The 23,804-nt window shown below is 36.7% G+C and overlaps 1 protein-coding gene across 1 annotated transcript; it reads right to left on the reverse strand.

The window, feature by feature from the left end:
* Window positions 1-693: 693 nt before the first annotated feature.
* On the reverse strand, window positions 694-23,029 carry bcl11ab (BCL11 transcription factor A b). Its single transcript, XM_027014950.3, has 3 exons — window positions 22,805-23,029; window positions 20,231-20,557; window positions 694-2,766 (listed from the first exon to the last, which is right to left on the reverse strand). Exons 1-3 carry the CDS (start codon window positions 22,857-22,859, stop codon window positions 812-814), a joined length of 2,337 nt encoding a protein of 778 aa, XP_026870751.2. The 5' UTR covers window positions 22,860-23,029; the 3' UTR covers window positions 694-811.
* Between the last annotated feature and the right edge of the window lie 775 nt (window positions 23,030-23,804).

Here is a 23,804-nt window from a genome sequence, read left to right on the forward strand (position 1 = left end):
CCAATTTTGTACCTAATATTCAATTCTCACCCATCAGGTACATCTCATGTGTCACATGCCAGCTGCTAACCAGGGAGGGTTAGGGCTGTCACATGTTTCCTCCAAAGCACATATAGACAATCACCACATCTTGTCAAGCTGTGGCTCATGCAACAAAGTAACACACTCGGAGGATATCACTACCACTTTGTGACTCATGATTGGCCCACAGATGCCCATGATTGGCCAGTGTCACTGTATTTCAACACTTTTCTGTTGCATACTGTACAATAGTCTTCACTCCAAAAATGTATTCTCTGTGTGACTAGTGTGGAGAGAAAAAAAAAAAAAAACAGTTCCAGGGCAAGTTAATGAAATATCTTGAGTTGATAGCTGAAATCAGTTGTAAAATCAGCAAAAAAAATCCCATAGATGGTTTGGTTGCAGTTGGAACAGTGGTCCTCATTCAGCCTTTAAATAAAAACTGTCACAAAATTTAAGAGCATAATCAATGTGGTGTGTGGTCGCATGGTGTATGGTCAGGTATGGAGGCCTGGCATTATGATCTGTCTCTTATCTTTGTGTACGAGGTATAATGACAAGTTTTCTATTGTGTTCCATGGAAATTTGTTTTTATGCTATTTTTGATATCCACAAATTTATATGCAGCAATACATAAGATAGAAACTACCATCACCAAATATACAGCTATCAAATCAAATTAACACACAAAAGCATGCCAAATTAAAAAGTAACTAAGTACAAAATGCTATTTATTGCACATTAGGAAGGCGTAAAAAGCATTAAACTTCACATTATTCCAAAATGTTTTTCAGTGCATGGCAGAGTGTGTGTTTTCATTCCATTCTGTTTTTATATCATTGGCCAAGGGTCGATCATTGTGCCACTTTTTCATGTGTTTTTCCAGAGTGCTGTAGACGCTAAAAGGCATGTGGCAAATTTCACACTTGTAAACATCTTTTCCAGACTGTCCATGTGTCTTCATGTGTCGCGTCAACTTGCTGCTCTGGGCACAGGCATAACTACATAGCTCACATTTGTAAGGCCTCTCACCAGTGTGACTGCGCCTATGCACTGTCAGGTTACTGCAGTTCTTAAAAACCTTGCCGCAAAATTCACATGTATCACTGCGACGGCCATCCTTAGAGCTGGATCGTCTAGAGTTCAGATGGGGAGTGCTGGTCCCAAATACTGTACCACTGTGCTCACAAGCCAGTGCTCCATCCCACTCACCAGGTGGAGTGGAAAACCTGAGGCTGCCATTCTCTGATGAATGCTCAGAGGAAGTAGCAGAAGGCGATTGTCTTGAGTCTCCAAAGCTGAGGAAAGGTTCCTTGACTTGACGAGAGGCAGCATATCCAGCCAGCCACTGGGAATAAATGTTTTCAGTATTGGGGGTTGTAGGGGTTGTGGGTTCAAGGTCTTTCTCAACCTTGATGCGCTTGTTGAGGGAGCTGAGGGAGCCTGGGCTACCTGCCAAAAGTTTCTGTGCAACATCTTCATGAGATAAGGAGGATATTCCATTCACCATTGATTTGCAGCCTTCTTCAGCTTTGTCAGACTCAACAGCTGAATCACTGTCACCTGAATCATTACCAGAGCTGGGGTTACCTTGTTTGTATTGGTTTAGAGTGTTGTAATAAGCCTGAACCACCTCAGCACTTTTGCTATGCAGCTGCCTACTGGTTTCATGATGACGTGATCCCTCTAGAAGCAAACTAAAATCATTTTTCTCTCCTGTTTTATTCTCAGTCTCCTCTTCTTCATACTCCTCCTCCTCTTCTTCTTCCTCTTCTACTTCCTCTTCTTCCTCTTCATCTTCCTCATCATCATCTTCTACTTCTCCATTTTCTTGAATCATTCTATTGTTCTCACCTGTCAACTTAGCCACTACTGATTTGAGAGTATTGGTGGCACTGTTTAGTAAGTCACCAGTGCCTGGATCAGGAGAACTGGCAACTGAAAGACAATCATCTGCTTTGGATCTGGTGAAGGATTTATGTCGATGAGTTTTCATATGGCGTTTCAGTTTGCTGGCCTGGGTACAAGCATGATTGCACAGGTGGCACTTGTAAGGCTTTTCTCCAGTGTGACTGCGTCTATGAACAATCAGGTTGCTCTGGAACTTGAAAGACTTACCACAGAACTCACAGGACCTGACCTTGAGGACTGGTGTAGTGAGTATTTGCTGGCTGGGTGTAGTTTTGGGGCCAGAAGGAGACTGGCAAGCCCCCAGCTGGAATGGCTGTAGAAGCTTTTGAATAGGGCTGGGCTGGTTAGGAGACATGGGTGGTGAAAATGCACTAGAATGTCCAGCCAGTTCCCGTAGCCTGCGTGAAAAGTCCATAGATGGAGCATCCAGGGGGACTGAATTCAGTCGCATTACCCTGTCAAAGGTGCTTGGGTGGTGATGGGCCAGAGTCACATCATCAGTGCTCATGTGGTGATGTGGTGGGGGACTGAAAAGTGGAGGTGTCCTAGGATATTGACCCTCCATTGTGGCTGAAGCATCATCCCTGCTCTGTATCGTCATTAGGTTGAAGGGACTGCTGTCCACTAGATAGGTTGCGTGCAAGGGTGGCTGTGAACCACAGTCTCCCACCATGTCTGAAGCAGATGCCACACGTGGTGTTAAGGGGCCTCCTGGTTCACTTTCCAAGTAGATGTGGAAGCCGTGTGTATTTTGGGCATGTTTCAGCAGAAACCATGCAGTGCTGAAAGGCTGCACACATGTTATACATGTGTAACTGCTAGGCTCTTCATTTTCTGAAGGGAAGAAGTAGAAAAATATCAGTTCTCAGTGATCCATGACCAGTGATTAGGCATTTGCTATTAAAAATAAATAAATAAATAAATGTATGCAAACTCAAGATAACACACTTTTGTATTTTACAAAAGGTTTGTTTGAAAAACTTAATTAGTGTCACAATAATTGACTTAGTGTTTCATCTTGAAAAGACACTGTTGAATAAATTGTACTAAAAATTTGAATATCAGTACTATGAAACAACCACAATTACATAATTTCAGCTACTTTTCCTTTCTAACTTGAACATAAAGACCGAAGAAAAAAATGCATTCAGTCAAAGCTGCATTAAATATTTGGCAGGGATTCAGAAATTGTGATACTTACAATTTGCAAAGATTACAATTAACTGCCACCAACTGTCTTTGCATAACCTTTTCCTTTTTCCATTGCCACAATCTTTAACCTACTCATTATTTTAAATTATAGTGGGTGGAATACAAGAGATATACGGTATTAAAAGGCTCTTATTATTATTGAAGGTGGATTGAAGGAGGACTAATTTTACAATGAAGAATCAAAGTCTGTGAAATATCTGGAATGTCAGACACATCCGTAGGACTCATTCAGAATAGATTTAAGTCTTTAGTAGACTATGTGACTAGTGACTAAAATGATTATGATTATTACAGATTTTTTTAAACTGATAAGTAATCCACTTCACTCAAGCATCTGTGCACTTCCACACCATTTTACTATGGAAATGCAACTATTATAATATTGAACTGATATACTGCACAGATAGCTATACACATCAGGAATAGGAAATTATTTGACATGCTCTTTGTAATATCTTGGATGACGTAACCAGGATTTTAATTGAAGCTAGTGCATACACATACTATCAGAATGCATTGATATATGTACCAGAGCCAAGTGTTGACCATTAACAAATCGTATTGTGGAAATTAAAATACATTTAAAAAACATCTTCAGCAACAGGGAAAGATCTGAATAACCTCCACTATGCCTTGGCTATGAATAAACCCAACTACAAGTAATTCAAGCTCACTGACTAAGGTACATGCACCAAGCAAGGTATAAATCATTATCTATATGGATACACGGTCTATTTCTTTAACAAAACATAAAAGGTCCTGAACTTAAATTGGAAATAATTCATAAGAAGAGGTTGCTAGCACTTCTACAAGGTGTATTTACCACACCCTTCCTTAAACACATTAAAGTCACTCTGAAACTATAAATTCAGTCTCTCTGGATGCTTCAGAACTCTGCTCTGCAAGATGGTGTACTCTTTGTCAGTCTATGCTTGGTTGGCACTTGGTATCTTGACATGCATCCAAGTAAGATCTTGAGGAGTGAAAAATTGTGGCAATCTTTCTCAGGCAATCAGTCTGAAGGTTCCATGTATGGCTCATCACACACCAAGTGGTGTGAGTGATTGACAACTATCAAACTGATTAAAATAGTAGCACTGTGCCTAAAAGTATGTGTGTGTATGAAATAACATATACATTTACAAACAAACAGTTTAGAATTATCTTTACTTCTATAAAAAGCGACAGACAGTAAATTAAGAAATCTGTGGCTTCAGGCCATCTGCAGAGAGGATGAAAGCAATAAACTACATCAGTGTTAGCTGGCTAGCTTGCTAAACTCTTGTAAGAGTTTAATCTTACCAATGTAGCTAATAAGTTAACTAATAAATGAGCTAATAACTAATAAATGTCACACTGGACAGACACACAACAAGAGCCCTAACTACTGAAAAAAGTGACAGATGTCAGAAAAACAGTACCTGGTGATTCAACAACATTATTAATTTACATCAGGATATCATACCTCTGGCCACTGAATGGGGTCGTTCATTTACTTTGACGGAGGCAATGGTTAGACCCCTAATCAGACACTGGATGTTAAGGAACTTTCTCTCACTTAATCCTGACAAAACAGATGTGTATCTATTAGGCCCAGAGACAGCTAGGTCCTCACTCTCTAATTACTCAATGAACCTCAATGGTCTCCCAATCACATCTTCTCTAACAGTTAAAGATCTTGGAGTTATTATGGATTCCAGTCTCTTTCAAAGCTCATGTAAATAATATTTCTAGGACCGCCTTTCTCCACTTTAGGAACATTTCAAAGATTAAGAACATGCTGTCCTCACATGATGCAGAAAAGATAGTTAGGGTTAGGGTTAGGGTGACCAGTGATTAGGGATTAGCTATTAAAAATAAATAAATAAATAGATAAATGTATGCAAACTCAAGATAACACACATTTGTATTTTACAAAAGGTTTGTTTGAAAAACTTAATTAGATTCACAATAATTGACTTAGTGTTTCATCTTGAAAAGACACCGCTGAATAAATTGTACTAAACATTTGAATATCAGTACTATGAAACAACCACAATTACATAATTTCAGCTACTTTTCCTTTCTAACTTGGACATGCATTTATTACTTCAAGATTGGACTACTGTAATGCCGGTCTATTTGGCTGTACCATTAAGTCCCTAAACAAGCTCCAGCTAGTTCAAAATACAGCAGCCAGAGTTCTTACTAGAACTAGGAATTGAGATCACATCACTCCTATCTTAGCTACTTTACACTGGCTCCCAGTAAAATTTCATATTGATTATAAAATACTTCTAATAAACTACAAAGCACTGAATGGTCTTGTCCCACAATACCTTAATGAACTCTTAGTGCATTACGATCCACCACATATGCTTAGATCAATAGGCAGGGTCTTTACTATTACCAAGAATAAGAAAATCTAACGCAGAGGCAGAACCTTTTCCAATAAAGCTCCAACACTATGGAATAACCTTCCTGTAAATGTTCAAATCTTAGACACAGTCTCAATATTTAAGGCTAGGTTGAAAACTGTACTGTACAGTCAGACATTTTATTAACTACTTCCCATCTTAGGTAAAGCTGTAGATCTGGGGGTCCATGGGCATTGAGTTATGGTAAACTGGGATGTCACTTCACCTCTGTTTTGTCACTGAAGTTTGTTGACTGAAAGTGGCAGAGTGCTGATGTTCCAGGGTGCCATGATGCCTGTGTTTCCTTCTGGCTCTATCCTTTTAGCTGTGTGGCAATAGCTAGATTTGCCGGAGTCCATCTTTGCACAATATAGTTTCCCAATTTACGCACCCTAGTACTTGGACATGCCTAATAATCTAGTCTCTCTTTCTGCTGAGGTACACCTAACCCCTGAGGTCATGATGTTACTGAGCCTCAACCCATGTCAGCTGCCATGGCTACTTTCATCGCCCCCAGATGTCCCCTGCTGTAGCCCACCACACTTAATGGACCTTCTCTTGTGGGATGGGTTTTGGACACGTACTCCCTCGGGACAAAACTAGGACCTCTAGAAAATTGGACTAGACATTAATTGCTTATTTTTTTCATTTTAGTATTAGTAATTAATTTTTATCTTAAAATTTTAATTATTGTGGTAACCATTGTCAGCCAGAGGAGGACAAGCCCCCCGCTTTGAGTCTTGGTTCCTCTCAAGGTTTCTGCCTCATGCTCTAGGGAGTTTTTCTTTGCTACTGTTGCCCTTGGCTTGATCACTGGGGTTTGAACTTTTGTAAAGCTGCTTTGTGACAATGTCTGTTGTAAAAAAAAGTGCTATATAAATACATTTTGATTTGATTAGATAGACACTTATAGACCCCTAATTCCTTATTTTTTCTAAATAATGATTCTGATTTTTGATCAGCAAACAAGTAAAATAATTGACTGAGTATTAAAAATACTGTAGCAGTACAGGGGTAAAGAACCTCTGGTCTCTGGTCTCTGTCATAATCACCCCTCACTGGCTTTGTGTTTCTCACGGCGACACTTTTCCACATGCTTTGTTTTCTTCCTGGTCTTGTGTCATTGTGCTTCCTTGTTTTGGTTTCATTCTCTTCCGCCCTTTGTTTCGTTCACTCTCATAATAATCTCATTTACTCATTCAAATAACAAAATACCAAAGTCAGATCTCTTTCAAATTCAGAGAGGTGATAGAATCCATGTAGTATTGAAGTTCCAAAGTCAAATAAATTCCATCAGTGTCTGATGTTTATGCCATAGATTAGATTATTTGTCTAAGCGGATATATATTTACAATGTTCCGATGTTTATTCATTTTCCAGCAATTACTTTGAACAATACTGTTTCCTCTATTTAGTTTATTCTCTTGATACCACAGGCCTAAAAAAAAGCATGTAATTGCAGGGTCTGGTGAAAGAGCTCATTGAGGAGGTTCCCTCAGGCAGAGCATGGACCAGTACAAAAAGACTAGTGTTGCCAGTCAGCGGTGCAGCCAGAGAGTCAACATTCAAGGCTTCCCATCTACTGTGGCTTATGCCCCAGTGTTAAAGATTTGACAGTTCATTAAAAACTTTGTAATTGTTTAAATAATATGACCAAAAGTTGTTTTACTAAGATTATTATTTTATTTAAGCATAAGTATTATTTCTATTAGTAGCTGACATGAGTGTAATACAACTAATGAAACAATATTAGCTGCTTAGCTTTATGAGGCAATATTTACATACAAGGCATTTGTTCACAGACAGCAGTGCTTAGACTTGAGCCAAAATGAATATTGTAGTGTGTATAAACCATTCCCTAGCATAAAAATTAAATAACAAGAGAAATAAAGAAACCAAAATCTTACTTTAGAATTAATAATTCAGTGTGTATGTGCTGAATCAGGCAACCCCAATTCTTCATTCTTCAACACTCACCCCAGTGCTAAGGCTCTACGCCAGGTTCCAGTAGTCACCATAACTGGATACATATGTTCTAAGATGAGTTATAGTAGCAAATGGGGAAATATATATAGCCTTAAAAATTACTGAATTTTTTTGTCTTGGTTTCTCTCCATTTCTTTCATGTTACTGTTGCCAGACATTTAACTAATAAGATAAGGCTGAGAACAGACAGCATCATAATGGAATCATGTGGTCTGTGTTTTCTAACATCTGTAAAAAGACCCAAACTCAAGACCTGATGCATCAGTTTTAAGAAGAGTTTTATAATTATGACAAAGCAAAACATGCACAGCCCCATGCAAACCACATCAGTCTGTGATGATCAGATGGATGCACATGTAGCAAAGATAGATTACTCCTTATTCCTCTGATAAAAAATTGGTTTGGTAAGGGTGGGTCATTTCACCTTCTACCCACGGACAGGAACCGGGATGCCTGTGGTGCCAGTAAGTCCAGCTACGCTGCCATTAACAGGATTAAACAAAATAAGGTTTACGACTTCAGCAAGGACACGTGACCCAAGTTTTATGGCTCTCTGTCCTCTTCTGCTGGCCCTAGGAGTTGTAAAATTACCATCTTGGAATGTGGGAATATCCTGATTTCCACAATTTCATCAGTTTCTGAGGTCTGTTAAATTCTATGTTCTTAAATTCCATCAAACTTTAAGGTTTCAGGACAACCAAAATTTTCTGTGCACATTCAAAGGATAAAACTTACTTCCATTTGAACTTATGTGCAGGAGATATCAATGTATATAATAAATATTTTTGTCTTTCATAGGTGCATTGTGCAACATGGCAATAAGAAATGTTGATACATTTCTTTCCCATAGATTTAAGATCTACAGAGTAATAACAGTTTAATATGGTGTTCACCATGACCTCAAATTTTGTAATAAGCAAGCAATGTCTGGTTATCTTAGTGTAATCTTCAAATTGTGTTTGCTTCTATTATTTTGGTAATTTGTCCATGGTTTTCTTTTCTAATTATCTTCACTACTTGTCATAATTATTGTCCATTACTCATTATTACCTTCTTTATAGATTGCTTACCTCATGTTTAACATAAATAAAATTGTTAGCCACTTCAAATTGTGTTTACTAGGATTCTTCTCTGAACCAATTAGACAAAATATATTAGATTATATTAGAAGGTTAGTAGTTTGTAGCTTTCAAGCAAGTAGGAAAGGAATTAAAGTTTCATATTGTCTATGTGTATGATACTGCACTGTTTGAAGTCTTTATTCAAAAGGTATGATTGGTTAATTTTGCTCATGGTGAACCACCTCAGAATGCCTTTTCCCATTATAGTTAAAACAAAGGATATTATATACATGAACTCTGGACAGGCGTCCCCTCCCTTGATGCATACCTGTTCTTAAAACCTGTTCTGGTTTTAAAGAGAGACAAGGTGGAGGAGAAAAATAAAGTTTTGATGCCCAGGTCAAAATAAAAACAATAAACAATACACAAGAAGAAACAAATAAGTTTAATTTGTACCCAAGGAACCAAGCCAATAACTTCACTAAGCCAACACGCTAACAGACCTCAGTTTCATTTAATTTTTTTTGTTTATGTTTGTCAGAATTAGCTGATCACCACCTTTATATGACCTATAGGCCTACTTGTGATCAAGCAATTCTGTTTTTGTTTGTGCTGATAAATACTGAACTTTTGTTGAGCCGTTAGTGATTAATCCATTCTAGAAACTTCAACAAAGGTAGGAACAGCCTACAGAACCACAGGTACCAAGATTCCTACTATGCTACCTTCTGGAAAGGCCTACGCACTAGTGCAGCTAGGTCTCTGACTAAGCCAGCTTTGGGAATAAAGTCCAGAGGATCAAGAACACGCTGGGTTTGTTTCATTGTCCATTGGTTCCACATTGAACCTGTAGGCTTGTGTACCAACTAAGCAATAGAAAAGGCACTCTCCAATATCAGTCCAGATGGGTTCAATCAGGTGAAACTATCAATTGTAAGGCCTTCCTCACATATGCTATCATGTTATCACCAGTAAAGTTACTATAATGTCTATGCAATAGAATTTGATTATGTAACTCCTTTCACCCACCTGCTAAGTAGGTTCATGTAGGTTTTGGCCGTTGAAATCGGATAACAACCTGTTATCCAAATTTTTGTTTCCAAATAGGAAAATGGAAAATGGGAAACTACATGTTATCTGAATTCTGATTTGGTCTAAAAATACAGAGAACAGGTTATATGCAATGTTATTACATTTCCTTTTATTTGCACCAACAAGGAAAATAAAAAATTCTAATTTAAATGCATGAAACTGGTAATTTATTTAGTTATTTACTTCTACCAGGAAGCTTTTGTCTCAAATGTAACCTACATCATTCACACTGCACAGGCTGACAATGGGGTCAGAAACACTGGCACCATATGAGGAATTCATCCAGAATATGTTACAGAATGAGATTTCACACTCTGAAATATATAAACACTTGTTGGAATTAGGAGTACAAAGAGGAACTTCTGAAAGAAGTATATATAGTTTATCTGACAATTTGAAGACATTTAGAGGTAGGAATAATACACTTATTTAAACTATTCATCCTTGACAACTATTGTTAATAGTAATTAATTCCTTTTGATCTTTTAAATGTAATTTTAGTATTCTTTTAATTCATCACCTCTGTATGTATATGACACCCCAACAATATTCAACATATTATAAAAACACAACTAAACTTCAATCTGCATTGCTTTGAACCAGTATCAAGAACAACTGTAAATCATGTGCTTCACAAAGCTGAAATTTATAAATGCTGACTTATGACCGGTCATATACACTGCTTAACAACTTTCAGCCAGAATATGTCAAACAATTTCTATGTTCTCAACAAAATATTATGAGAAGTTGTAGTGGTTAGAATTAAGTACATTTCAACCTCCTTCAATTAAGAACTTTTCTTCTTGAATTCATTACTTGGTGTAAACACATGGTTATGTCCACTTTTTATATTACTGCAGCTCTATAAGATTTGCATATTTTAACCCAGATCAATAGTGCTTACCTATGGAATGTGGGACCAGATCCATTGAATCATGTAGATCGTGATTTTTATTTAAAAGTTTTATTTATCCCTCTTCATGCAGGAAAATCTTTAAATATACCGATCCAACACACACAGTCAGCCATATATACAAACAACATCAACAATGGTTAGCCTTATTAGCAAAGTAACTTGAATTAATTTTTTTCCCATTGTTTCCTGTGTAAAGGAAGCCATTTTCTTGTTGTAAAATGATATTTGCAATTTAACTGTTTAACTGACAGTATCAGACAACTGACCACATCTGGGGTCAACAACAAAATGAATTGTCCCTTGAAAACATCACTAATCCAGATAATGGACTGTGAAGAGTTGGACATGTACAGTATCTGGACACATTGTCCTCCATTTCTAACAAACCTTATGTGCCAGTTAAGTCATCTTGAAATAAGTAGCCTCTAGGCCTGGAATTCACACAGGATTTCTGGTATGTTGCAAAAAGCTTCACTTTATTGTTCAAATAACTTGAAAACTATGCAACACATTTTTCCACAACTGTACAAATTCATATCTAAGTACATCTTAAAACATGCTGTATCAGTAATATTTTTTCTTCCAAATCTGCCAAGTCAAACTGCTAAATTTTCAAAACAACAGAGCCAGGTATACCAAAGCAATTGGCTGCAAGTGGACACAGCAAAAAAATCTCAGAAGACAACTTCCCAGTTTCATCATTTGCAGCAGATTTAGACTATGTCTTACCACTGAGTGGACTATCCATATTTGGTACTGACTCTTTCCATTCAGTAGAGGATAGGGCATCTGCAGAGAGGCTCTTTATAACTGACTTCCCAAACTTGATTGCTTTGTTTGACAGTGCTGCTAACTGAATTATACCAAGCTGCATTAAAACACCTGATGAACATCACTCAACAGCATCTCTAGGCGCAGTATTAGTTGCTGTTTTACCTACAGATTTTATTAACACTGTAAAACCCAACACAACATTTACCAATGAATAATACATGGAACCTCCACATAATATGCAGATCAGAAAACTGAAGTTTTGACACTGAACAAAAGAGCTTTGATGTTCATCAATTTAGATCCCTTATGAAAACTTTCAAGTTTTCAAATTAATTAAAGTATTACTGGTCTCATCACTGCCTAAAGCATCCTTCACCTTTGTCATTCCATGGATATTTGTGTCTGTCTCCAAAAGGTGAACAAGAACTGCCTTGCATGGTCTTACCTTGTAATTGACCATTTTTTATATATTGCACTACACTAATTTTTTATGACTTATCCTTTGGCTAACATTGGTAACAACAAATTGGATATTGCACTAATCACCTTTGATGAGTTCTGGCTGTGACTGTGTCACTAGCTTGCATGGTCCTTTAGAAGCATCAGGAAATGTAGTATGCATAAAGGTAAAAGGGAGTATCAGCAATGAAGGAACTTTCATTGGGCATTTCAAAATGTCTGTCCCGACCTCCATGGACCTCATAAATCAAGGTCATTGTGAGGTCCATGCAGGTCAGGATAGACCTCAGCCCACTGAAATTGAGGTCTAACCCAGAATACTAAAATTACCACTGTCTTTAGGAAATATGTCAATGTTCATGTCATTAGTGATGTACAAACTGCTAGCATTCACCTGTTTAATTTAAACAGTGAATATGAAGACAGCAAGGTTAAATGAGGTTTTCCAGTGCTGGTTAAAGTATAAATATTTGACAATTTTTGCTTAGGCCCCAGTAGAAAATGTTAAAATACATAAAACAAATTACACCTGTATTCTATATGAATGGTTTTAGACATACATCACTCTGAGTATTTCATCATTTCCACTGTGACTCAAGCAAAGATTTTCAATAAGGTTACATTTGCAGTGACCGACAGAATTGAACATATACAATTGCATTCCATCAATGTCTATTCCCTTAACAAAGACAGTTTCATATAGTTTCATATAGCCTTAACTAATATGACAAAATACAGTAAAGGAGATGGAAATATTCTACATATTTTATCATCAGTTCACCTACATATCAGTCCTACATGTTTTCTCATCAGTTCACCTAGCTTTAAATTGGTTCATTTTCAAGAAATCCAGAAAGAACCTCAATGAAGTGAGTAAATGTCACTGCAACACTATAAGCTGATCAGTGAAATGTACTCCACTGGCAAATTATTATTTTGATTGAGAACAAACTGGTGGTGTAAGAAGTATTGAGAAGTATAATGGAAAAAACATTGATGGGAATGTATTACTGCTGTGCATGTAAGACATTTTACTGAGAAATCTTTATATTTGTTTCTCAAGTAACATTTCCAGGCATGATTCTACCTAAAATACTATTCTTCAGGTCTTTTTTCTTTTTTTCCCTAAAATGCCTCATTGCTGCCATTTCACATTTTTGCATCATTGCGAATTTGTATTGTGGAATTTAGGTATCACATCACTAGCAGTAGTTGGTGCTGAGGTAGTCATGTGTAAGCTTTTAAGCATTTTTTATTACATTTTACAAAAATTATTTGCTCTGTGCATTGCACCCCAATTTTCTTTTATCGATTTTATTATTTTAACAGCTAATGGGAATGTTCATTGTCATTGAAGTTGATGGACTGAATAAATGTTTGTATTTAAGTGTTTTGGTATAGAGTCTTTATAAATTTTAAGTGTTTGTACTGAGTTAATGCTAGTTACATTTATTAACACTTTTGGTTTCCTTAAATTAAACGAGTTGCTGCTTTTTATAAGCTGTGACATCTATAGACTATTTTTATCTTAATAGTTCAAAATGAGTTGGTAGTAATTGTGGGTGCATAAGTTACTTTAATGTAATTTGCATCAGTCAAAGATACTTAATTTTAATGAGTTAACAAATATTACAATATTGGTACTATTGCTTAATTGTATATAACAAACATGCTTTGTTCATAGTTATTTAAGAAAATGATTTATGACAGAATTGAGTTAATAAACTTAAATGGTTTGTTAAATCAGATTTCTCAAATGATTTGAGTTGACTTGTCAGGTTTTTCAATGTCAATTTCAAACTATTTTTTCATTAAACTGTAAAAGTGCATTCTTTCACAGCATGCAAATCAGGGACATGCACAAAAATGTAAAAATTCAAAGCAATCCCATATGCATCCATAATGTCATAATGTTTTAACTGTGCTGACATTTTCTTTAAAGAGGACCTATTATGCTTTTCTAGTTATTCCCTTTTTTAAATTGTTATATATCTTGTTGTGCATGTAAACAGTCTGCAGTTACAAAGCCCAAAGTGCATGCCAGAGTGAGTAATTTTCTCCCAAATAAACCACTATTTGCATGGTGACACAATCATAACACCTTACATATTGCCCACCAAACAGCAAGCTTGGCACACAATGCATAGCAAGTACTGGAAGCCTGAAGAGTTTGTTCAGTTTTGTAGCTAGCCATGTCAAGAAGACACTGCGTTGTGAATGTTCCCACCAATGTTTCAGTTAATTTACTGTGTGCCTGGCACCTCCTGGAGGACTGTTCAATTTGATACTCAATTTTTGCACATTTTACTCCTAAAGGATGGCCAGAGGAGGATGGGCCCCTCTTTAGTCTTGGTTCCTCTCAAGGTTTCTTCCACATGTTCTAGGGAGTTTTTCCTTGTCACCATCTCTCTTCACTTTCTCACTGGGGGCTTGGACAGTAACATGTGTAAAGCTGGTTTGTGACAACAGCTGTTGTAAAAAGCGCTATATAAATAAATTTCATGTTCACAACCTGTAAACTATGCATTCTTATGTGTAGATTTGTGATGTCTAAACCAAGCAAGGTAGCTACTATGACCATTCAAGTGTGGCATTGTTGGCTGTAGCCAAGTTAGTTGCTGAGTTACATCTTGTTGAAATATAATTAGAAATCCACCTGGAAAAGGGATTGACATCTTATATTGTAGGCTTACAGGACAGCACAGGTTATTTCTTTGAATGGGACACAGGCAGAAAAATTTAATTATCCTCTATGTAAATAAGCTATTTAGTTATCTAGCTATGCAAGCTAGTTACTTAGAGGTACTAGTAGCTAACATTAGCTACATATACTACCTACTTGCTTTAAAAAAAAAGCACTTAATTTACTTACTTAACCTGACATATTTCTGAGTGAAATGGGGGGAAAGTATGGGCAGGACATGATTTTATCAATCAGAATTTGATTGGATTTTGAATAGTGCGAATAGCCTGCACTTCATCATGAGGGTAATGAATCCATGTTTACACTCTATCATTACACAGTGCTAGATGATCAGTTTGGCAATGAATATTAGTTTAGTAAGAGTGACAAAGCAGACAGAGCATTGCCAAATTGTATCTATACAAAGTAATTTTAGCTATCTGAAAGAACTGCTGTATCTGTAGAGTGTAGGTGAGTTGTATTCTTAAAACAATCCTGGCTAAAATGCCTCAAACATAATCTGGTATTCTCCAGTACTACACCTTGAAAATATAATTCAAGCTACAAGGGCTCGTTACCATGATATTTTAGATGTGGGGAACAAGAGTATTGGTATCAAAAAAATAATAATAAAAATAAATCCACACATTTTAGTCATGTTGCTAGCCAACATTAGTGCAACTAGACATTGAAACACACCATAATATTACTGGTTGGTATTATTTTTTCCTGTGGGACATGACATGTGAAATAGAAGCTTTTTAGAGAAGGGCAGAAGTCACTGCATTTTTGCTGATTTCAGAAAAACAAAACTGGCTAAATGATTTGTTACTGTGAATCCTGATTAATGTGACTGAACATGAGTTTAAAGATTTTAAAAAAAAGTATTGATTTCAGGTTGACATTAATGTAACAGATGTATTACAACTGACTCTTGAAACTGCGCTGCGTGATTCCACGGTAATGTTTAGTCTAAGCAGAGGAATCTTTAGAAACAGCACTTTTCACAGCTGTTGGTACTTTTAACAAACAAATGTAGACCAGAAATTGTGTCCAACTGAATTATTAAACATAAAACTATAAAAGTTTTGCTTTTATAAATACTACTTTGTAAAAACCTCTCTCCATAGTTGGCTATATGGCAACCATCACCTATTGAAGCTCCGCTGTATCTGTGAACTGAAGGTAAACAAGTGACACCTTTTTTTTTTGTTCATTTGTTTTTGCTTTACTGTATCTAACACATTGCGGCTAAACACATATTACAGTGCTTAGCTGTAGGCTTCTCAGCTAACAAGGCTAACTTGACAACTTCTTAGTGTGTTATAAGGGTTTTACTAATCAGCTGTAGTCCCAATTTTAAATTGTGTGGAAATACAGTGATACCTGCCCCCATTCACTAGATGTTGAACAGTGTTCAAGTTTGGAGGTGGACTTATGATGTAAAGATGTAAGGTCCTGTAAAGCACTTGGAAACTACCATAGATTAAATTATTTCTAAGGCACAGTACAGCTTGAAAATAAATTATACCAAAAAGAAACACAAGAAAAAAATGTTAAACTTATGCCAATGTTCAGTCTAAATCTTCTTTGTATAATTATAATAATTATTTATAATTGAGATTGATTGAGTTTATTAAGACTGATAAATCTAACACATTTTCAATTTAGAGTACAGTCTGTAGACAGCAAGATTGGTGGTTGACCAATTAGGACAGAGTGGGTGAGGTGACCAAGCAGGGCAGACCTGCTTCATGTAACGTTGGGCGGCAAGGCAGGATGCAAAGACGAGCACACATGTTAGATGACACAGATGTTTATTAGCACAATGAGAAAACTAACTCAAACAAGACAAGGACACTACGTTACTGACTAACACACAACAAACAGCATCAAACAGTCTCGTGGCACAGTCTCTCACAACCAAGCCTGTATAACATGCGGTCAAACACTAATAACAACAATAATAAAACAAGGGTTTAAATATGTGTGCCACCAATGAACATAACTATAGACAGATGTGACAGGACTAATGAACATGGTAGGGGCATGGTGCTAGACACACACACACACACACACACACATGGGGAGGAACCGAGGAGGAGAGGGCTGTGCCGTGACAGTTTATTAGGAGGGGGTGCATAAATACACCAGAGCTCGAACTAAGCATTTCAGACAGAGATTAAAGAAATGTATAGTACAAGAAACTTATTGTGGTTTTGGAGCACATAAGCATGGAAGTCTATTCTAGTAGACCAGAAAAATAACATTTATTAACATTGAAAATTAGTATAATAGGTCATCTTTAATTTGTGTGCCCAAGAGAGAGTGGATATGGACAATTTTATTTGTCCTGTGCTTTAACGGGCCAACAGTTCTCCCAAAATTTCTGGCAATTTTTGTAGTGCTTAGTTTTGAGATAATGGATAGTTTTTTTTTGGGTTTTTTTAGGTATGTATGTATGTATTATGAGGGCATTGTTTCCTTGTCACAGTTTCCCTTTCAACAGACATTGTCAGGGAATCATATATTAGTAAACACACTCACTCATTCTCACCATGTATCAGCATGTAATGTTGCTTTTGTCAGTTGAACATGTCACCCCTTTTCTCAGTTTATCAGCATATAAGTAAGCATCACATTCATTCACTTAATATAGCCACCATTTTGAAAACCATAGACTGAGATAGGATCATTACAAATGTAAAGATAAAACACCATATGGCTGGACCGAAAGCCCAAAGCAGCTACACAAAGCATACATCATAATCATGTCACCTGATTCCTGGATTGGAAGAGCACCATAATCAATGACATGTTGTCCACCATCCTCACCAACACAGGCAGTGTTAATACCCCATTGTGCCGTTTACCTGAATATCAAAGAATCACCCTCAAGGATGGACTTGTAGCCTGTCTACCTTATCTCATAAAATGTACTCTTTTAGTTTCCCTCTTATTTTTAAATGCAAAAAAATACATAGATCTCCATTTCTTTTCTCTCCATTACTAAATTGTCTTTCCACTTGTTCCTCTCCTTCTATAGGACTTATTTGATTTTCTCTTTTCATTTTTCTATTTTACACATGCTAATTCTTAATTAAATCCAACATGACTCCTGATTTGTTAATAATAAGAAAAGTGCCAAAAATTCAGGCCTCATCAAATGTGTCTAGAAAAAAAGTAAACTATCTTGTTTTTTTTGCCTAACCCGTTTTGCCACAGCCAGGCCTGTCTGAACCACCTGCCCAGAATATAATCTTCTGTTTGTACTGCCTTTGGCATCCTTGCTGTCCTTATCTCTCATACACATTATGGGTACTACACATCACAGATGGTTAACATAAGCAGAGGAGAGAAAATTTAGAATTTTTAAACTATGTTGTTAAAGTACAGTCACTAGATCATGCTCCCCACCATGTAGAACATGGAAGTCCTAAAAAAAACAAGATGATGCCTTACCTATAATTTACAGTAATTAATTATTTTGTTTATTTAGTAGAATAATTATTAATTAGATTTTTTCCTGATTAAAGCAAAAAAATTTGACAGAGCATGTCTATTAGCATCTTTTTGGGGGTGGGGGGCAGTTAAAACATTGAGGAGTGGTCTTTTACCGGTGTTCTCGTTGTCTTCCTATATCCCCAGTGTGCTACCACAACTGTTATTAAATTGCAGAGGTGATTAATAGAGCTAAGGACAATTAATGTTTTTTGTTTGTTTCTTTGCATAGGTATACTAAATTAGAGACAGGAAAAAAAATACACTGACACATTCTCAGAGGTAATAGGAATAGGGTGCTGCTGAACTTTAGACTTTCCTTACCACCTTTTAGTTTACCTCTTACCATTATATTAAGACAATTTGCCATGCTGGACCATTAGTTTGCAATTATGATTGGAGCAAAAGTAATGAATCTCAAGTCAGCCCTATAACATATCACTTATATAACATATCTATCATAGATCACTGTTCTGGTGGGATGGCATCTGTATACCCTGCACATGTCCACATAACCTTCACAAAACCACGCTCAAAAAGAAAACAGACTGAAATGCCAACATTTCCAGAACTCTTACAATATAATTTCAGCATCTGTCAAAGTAGCTCTCACTTACATCTTTCGTCTCCAATTATTGTCAGATGCTCTTACTGAGATCAACTTACATATTCATTATGTTTGTTCCCTGGAAATTGAACCCATGATCTTGGTGTTGCTAGCACCTTAGAGCTAAAAGGTGAGCAGGCCTCAGTCTTTCTGTGTGACAGAAATACTACTACACAGACCTGCTCACCAACACTTTGTGGAAGCAGAGTGAGTTACCAAAGTTTAGAGATCCCATATAGCCTTCCGTCTCACCTCCCTGTAGCAGACAGGCTGTAGTAACCCTCCCAAGAAAACTGTGGCACCATGCCAAGCAGGCTGAAAGGAAGGAAGGCTGCAGGACATGAGTGCTAGCACAACTCAAAGAGAGTAATGATTATGCCTCGTGTGGCATGCAGGGCATCAGCTAAAAGGGATCATATCTACATCAAGTGTGAGACATTAATGCATTATTGCAATATACCAAGTAAATCACTCTTCAGTATTTTGTTCACTCAGAGGTGCTTAATAAAACCACAGAGGAGTGTGAGAGAGGGTGGGGGAGGGAGGCCTGTACAGAAGGGGTTACTGCCCTCAATGATCATCTGGTCTTCTGAGGGGCATTCAGACTGAACAAAACAAAGAGGGAGGGGGTGGGCTTACTAGCTGCTCTGTGTCCACATGCACATTTTAAATGTTTATCATGCAAATTTCTCCAGTCATGACACTTAACGGATTTACCAGAGTTGATACAGCCAATACGGAATTCCATCTGTCATGACAGACATCTGCTTAAACAACGTAAGCTTAGTGAACATTTTAGAAACCTCAAACTTGTGCATGCTAATACAATCTCTGCTGATATATTCCAAAATCTGTACTAGCTAGACACAAGTACCTGCAACAGATTCTACTGTGCCTACAGGTTGAAATTGAAAAGTTTATGAATTGTTATAGGAAATAGATTATATACAATAACTAAGTGAACATTAAAATGGATGCAAATATTTGGAAAATCACTGCAAACCAATGCATAACAACAAAGGAGCCAACCCATTTACTGCTTTCCTATTTTTAAACTGACATGGCTTACTGATACAAAGTCACTGATTATGAATAATTGAATGCTATGTACCTAAGTCTTTTTGTTTGTAATTCTCCTCTGTTTTATAACTCATTTTGTTCCTTACAACAAAAAACAAACATAAAATAAAGTACGTTTTGTCTACCCTGAAAACTACCTAGCTTGTAGGCTTACTGAGTATGCTACATAACCTTATTTACAGAAGTCAAACTGTATATGCTTGTGCTCTATAAATAGTTTATGCTGTGCTCTGGAATGTTAAGGCTGCTAATTTCCACAGATTTGAATCGTATATTTTTGCTTTTTTATATTAGTAATAAAGTGATTTTGTATTTAATACAGTGATGTGATACAGAAGTACTTAGTGGTTGTAAAATTCCTTAAATATCTGCAGTCTTAATTTTGAACTGTTTTTTCAATACAGCAAAATTTAGTAATTTACAAATGTACAAATAAAATACAGTAATGACCCTAACCCTAACACAGATGTCTCTAATTAAAATAGCAAAAAGATATTAAATAAATCAATAAGGATAAGCCAGTAATTCTACCTGTTATATTCTCCCGCTTTGGACATATTCCACGGAGGGTGGAGGACAAGCACTCCTCTTTATTGGGAGACATCTGGACAGCCACCTCCACAGGGACACAGGCCTGGCGCAGGCCTGAATGTGGAGGAGACAGTTGCTGCTCCCCAGCTTTTTCCATGCAGATGTGGTCTTGGCATTGCTTCCGTTTGTGTTCAATAAAGATCAGGATATCTGATAAAGGAAACCTGGAGTGGCACTGACCGCATGTAAGGAGGTCCTGATCATGGCACTGCACCATCTGAGCATGAGTGTCTGGCTCCTCTGGAACGTCATCTGACACATGGGGAGCTATTACACATACAAAAAAAAATACAGACAGGTTTATAAAATAACAGAAAACCAGGATGTATTGTTTGATATTTAAAAACTTTATGGTGACTCAATAAAAAACTGAATAACTGGGCAGTGGTGGTTCAGTAGTTAAAGTACTCAACTTGTTCTCAGACATAATTGTAAGTTGCTTTGTATAAAAGCATCAGCTAGATACTATAAATGAATAACAATACTAGCAGAACGGATGCACTGTGAAACATATATAGCAAAGTTGTGACTTATAAGTGATACCAATCTGAATGATAACAGGGGTAGTGCTGATTTTCAGATATATACTTTGTTTCAATCTAATTGTGGAGGCATCGTCTACAGGCATACATCAATGATCACTTCAGATTTGTAATGTACAGCTATGTTTGTTTTACTTTTAATGTTGTTTCTTTTATCTTCGATTTTCTTTGTAAACTCAGTTTAAAGAGCATGCAACAATATATTATTTGTATCTCTAAGTAGAATATAACTGATAAAGAAAGAAGAATGATGAAAAAGCAAAATAAAAAGGAAAAACACTGGTTTCCCACCACAATTTGGTTTTAAAAAAGGAGGGCATTGTTCACTTTAGTCTCTTGACCCTGTTCATTATCCTGCCAATCTCATATCTTAATGAACCCAACACCTCTGAGAATCAAAAAATAGAATCTAATTTGACTTTGAGATGATCGGAACATATTAAGTTAAAAGTGTTGGGATACTCTAAACTGAGGTTAGATATTGAGGTGTCAGCTATGTGGGGTAGTTCCCAGAAGATAAGATGAAGCTTATGAAAGAGCAAAGGAGATGATGTGCTGCTGTACAGGGCTAAAGTGGGATTGTTACCATCAGCCTTATCCAGGATGTAATTTTGTGTCAGATCAGTTAGGAGCAACAGTGGCTGTTCCAAGCATATTCTTGAGGGCAAAAAAAAAAAAAAGTTCCTCCTAATCAATGTATACCAAGACTCTGCTTATAAAATATCCAATGTGCAGCAAAGTAATACTTTTGTTAATTTTTTTTAATGTGAAAACAATCATTTAACATTCTGAGAATTTTTTTTTTAATTAATTCAAATTCAGTATAAAAATAAGGCCTTGTTAGTCAGCTTTGAGCATAGTCATGGGTACCTACATCGCTAAGTAGCATTAAAATATCAGAATCTTCATTAAGTGATAAAGCATTCAGTTCAGTGTATGATTGATGTGATAGATGAAAACATAAGCTCTTAAAGTTCTAAATCAATAACCTAATAAAATGGCATACTTTGTTAATTCCTTTTTAAATCTGAAATTTGCCATTGTGCTGCTGATCAAAGCCCAGGCTTGGAGCAACACCATGTTGCCAAGCAGAGCAATGCCATGGAGCAGAAGGGGATAAGTATCTTGCCCTACCCAGGGTATATTGCATAAGCATTAAATTTAAGTATTTGCTTTATTAGTATTTAAACAGATACCTCGAGTGCAAATCAATAATGCGCCACAACTAAATAAACGTTATAAAAGTTAGACTTGACACGATCAAGGTCAAGTTCAAACAGTCATCCTCCGTCTAATGTTCTGCCCCCTATGGGCTAAAGCTGATGTCATGCTCTGCCAACAAGAGCAAAGAAGAGTGAGGCCAAAATGTAGATTTAGAGATGAAAACTAAAATATAAAATACTTTTGGATTTAATTATTATACAACACGTTCTCCACCAAGAAAGCCTTGAACAAATAACATTGTAAATGGGACCAATGTTAGATATTTTAGCGACATTTATTGCATAAACTAATAAGAAAAAAGATACGAACACTACCCCACGTTTAACACTATAAAACTCGTTTACATGCTTTCTGATGAAGTATAATAAGTGGAGATTAACCGCATGACGTTTTAACATTTGGTTTAAGAAATGTGGTTTATAAAGTTATCTCTTAATGCAACTCAGTTTTCTCCAAACTTTCTAAATAGATGTCCAAAAGTATAATAATTTATAGACATTATAGACTAATGCGGTTAGCTTGCATAAAAGTCCAGATATGTAGGTAATCTTTTTATCTACCTGCGCTTGTTTGAGTCCATTCATAAAGCATAAGGGAGACCCTTATGGAAGGCACTGAAAAAAATCCAGACTGACTTCTCTCGTAACGAATTCAAGGTTTTTTTGTACTTTGTACTAAACAAGATGCTCCCTTTGCTTTCCAAAAAAAAAAAAACCGCATTTGTGAATAAATAATGAACTCAACTTACGTGAAACCCCCCTCTTGCTGAAATGCTGGGGTTTGCCCTGTTTGCGTCGAGACATGTTGGACACGGTCTCAGGTTGGTTCACATTTGGTAAATCCAGTCTTATGAAGAAGACTGCGGAAGAAATCCTTTATCGCATGAAGTATCCAAAGTGAATTACAGATATTAGTGGATATTCAGGTACGGCATTTGTGCGTTGGGCTTCATAGCTCCGTGCAAAAGAAGACGAAGTAGCCAAGTCGCTGCAAGTTCAAGTACGGACGTGACGTTCCGTAGAACTTGAACGTCAAGAGATAGATGGCATAGATTTACAAAACAGAGGTAGGGTCAAGTCTGGCGAGTAGGAGGAGGTGGGGTGGGATGGGTTAAAACCAATGGATGGATACTCATGGTGGTTTGTATATAATGTAACCCAGCCCCATCAGGATAAGCCTGATGAACGTTTCTCACACACACACACACACACACACACACACACACACACACATTTTATAGAAGTATAGCCATGTGACATTAAAGGACCGCATTAGACTGCCCGAATTAAAAAAAAAAAAAGTGAGCAAGGTACTGACCAAGAGTTTGACACAGATTTCAACAAGAACAAAATTAATCATCCTTTTATTCCAAAAATCAAACGAAAGGTCTGAGACCATGGGCCTATATTTGAATTATTCCACGACAGATGCATTGCTGTATGAACTTATCTCGTGTTGCTGTTGCGGCTGTTTATGGAGAATGACTTTCTCCAATTAAGCACAAAAATTCCAAATAGTTCAGCTGGGCCCGCTGGTGTTTGCAACAATATTATCAAGATATCTACTACTACTACTACTACTACTACTACTACTACTACTACTACTACTAATAATAATAATAATAATAATAATAATAATAATAATCACCCACGTATTTGTGTTAATCCCCGGTAACATGACTGAGGTTACTAAAATTCTTTCAAACGAGAGAGCGCAAGGAAATCATTATACCAAGGCTTCTACAGAAA

Source organism: Electrophorus electricus, chromosome 3, assembly GCF_041902795.1.
Source record: "Electrophorus electricus isolate QZ-2024a chromosome 3, ASM4190279v1, whole genome shotgun sequence".
Lineage (NCBI taxonomy): Eukaryota > Metazoa > Chordata > Actinopteri > Gymnotiformes > Gymnotidae > Electrophorus > Electrophorus electricus.

Excerpts from the sequence above, each read along its gene's own strand:
- bcl11ab (XM_027014950.3), bottom strand. The coding sequence starts at position 22,859 with ATGTCTCGACGCAAACAGGGCAAACCCCAGCATTTCAGCAAGAGGGGG. Across the intron at positions 20,558-22,804 it reads CAGCAAGAGGGGGGTTTCAC|CTCCCCATGTGTCAGATGAC; the intron begins GTAAGTTGAGTT and ends TATGTGTAATAG. Across the intron at positions 2,767-20,230 it reads AAAGCGGGAGAATATAACAG|AAAATGAAGAGCCTAGCAGT; the intron begins GTAGAATTACTG and ends TCTTCCCTTCAG.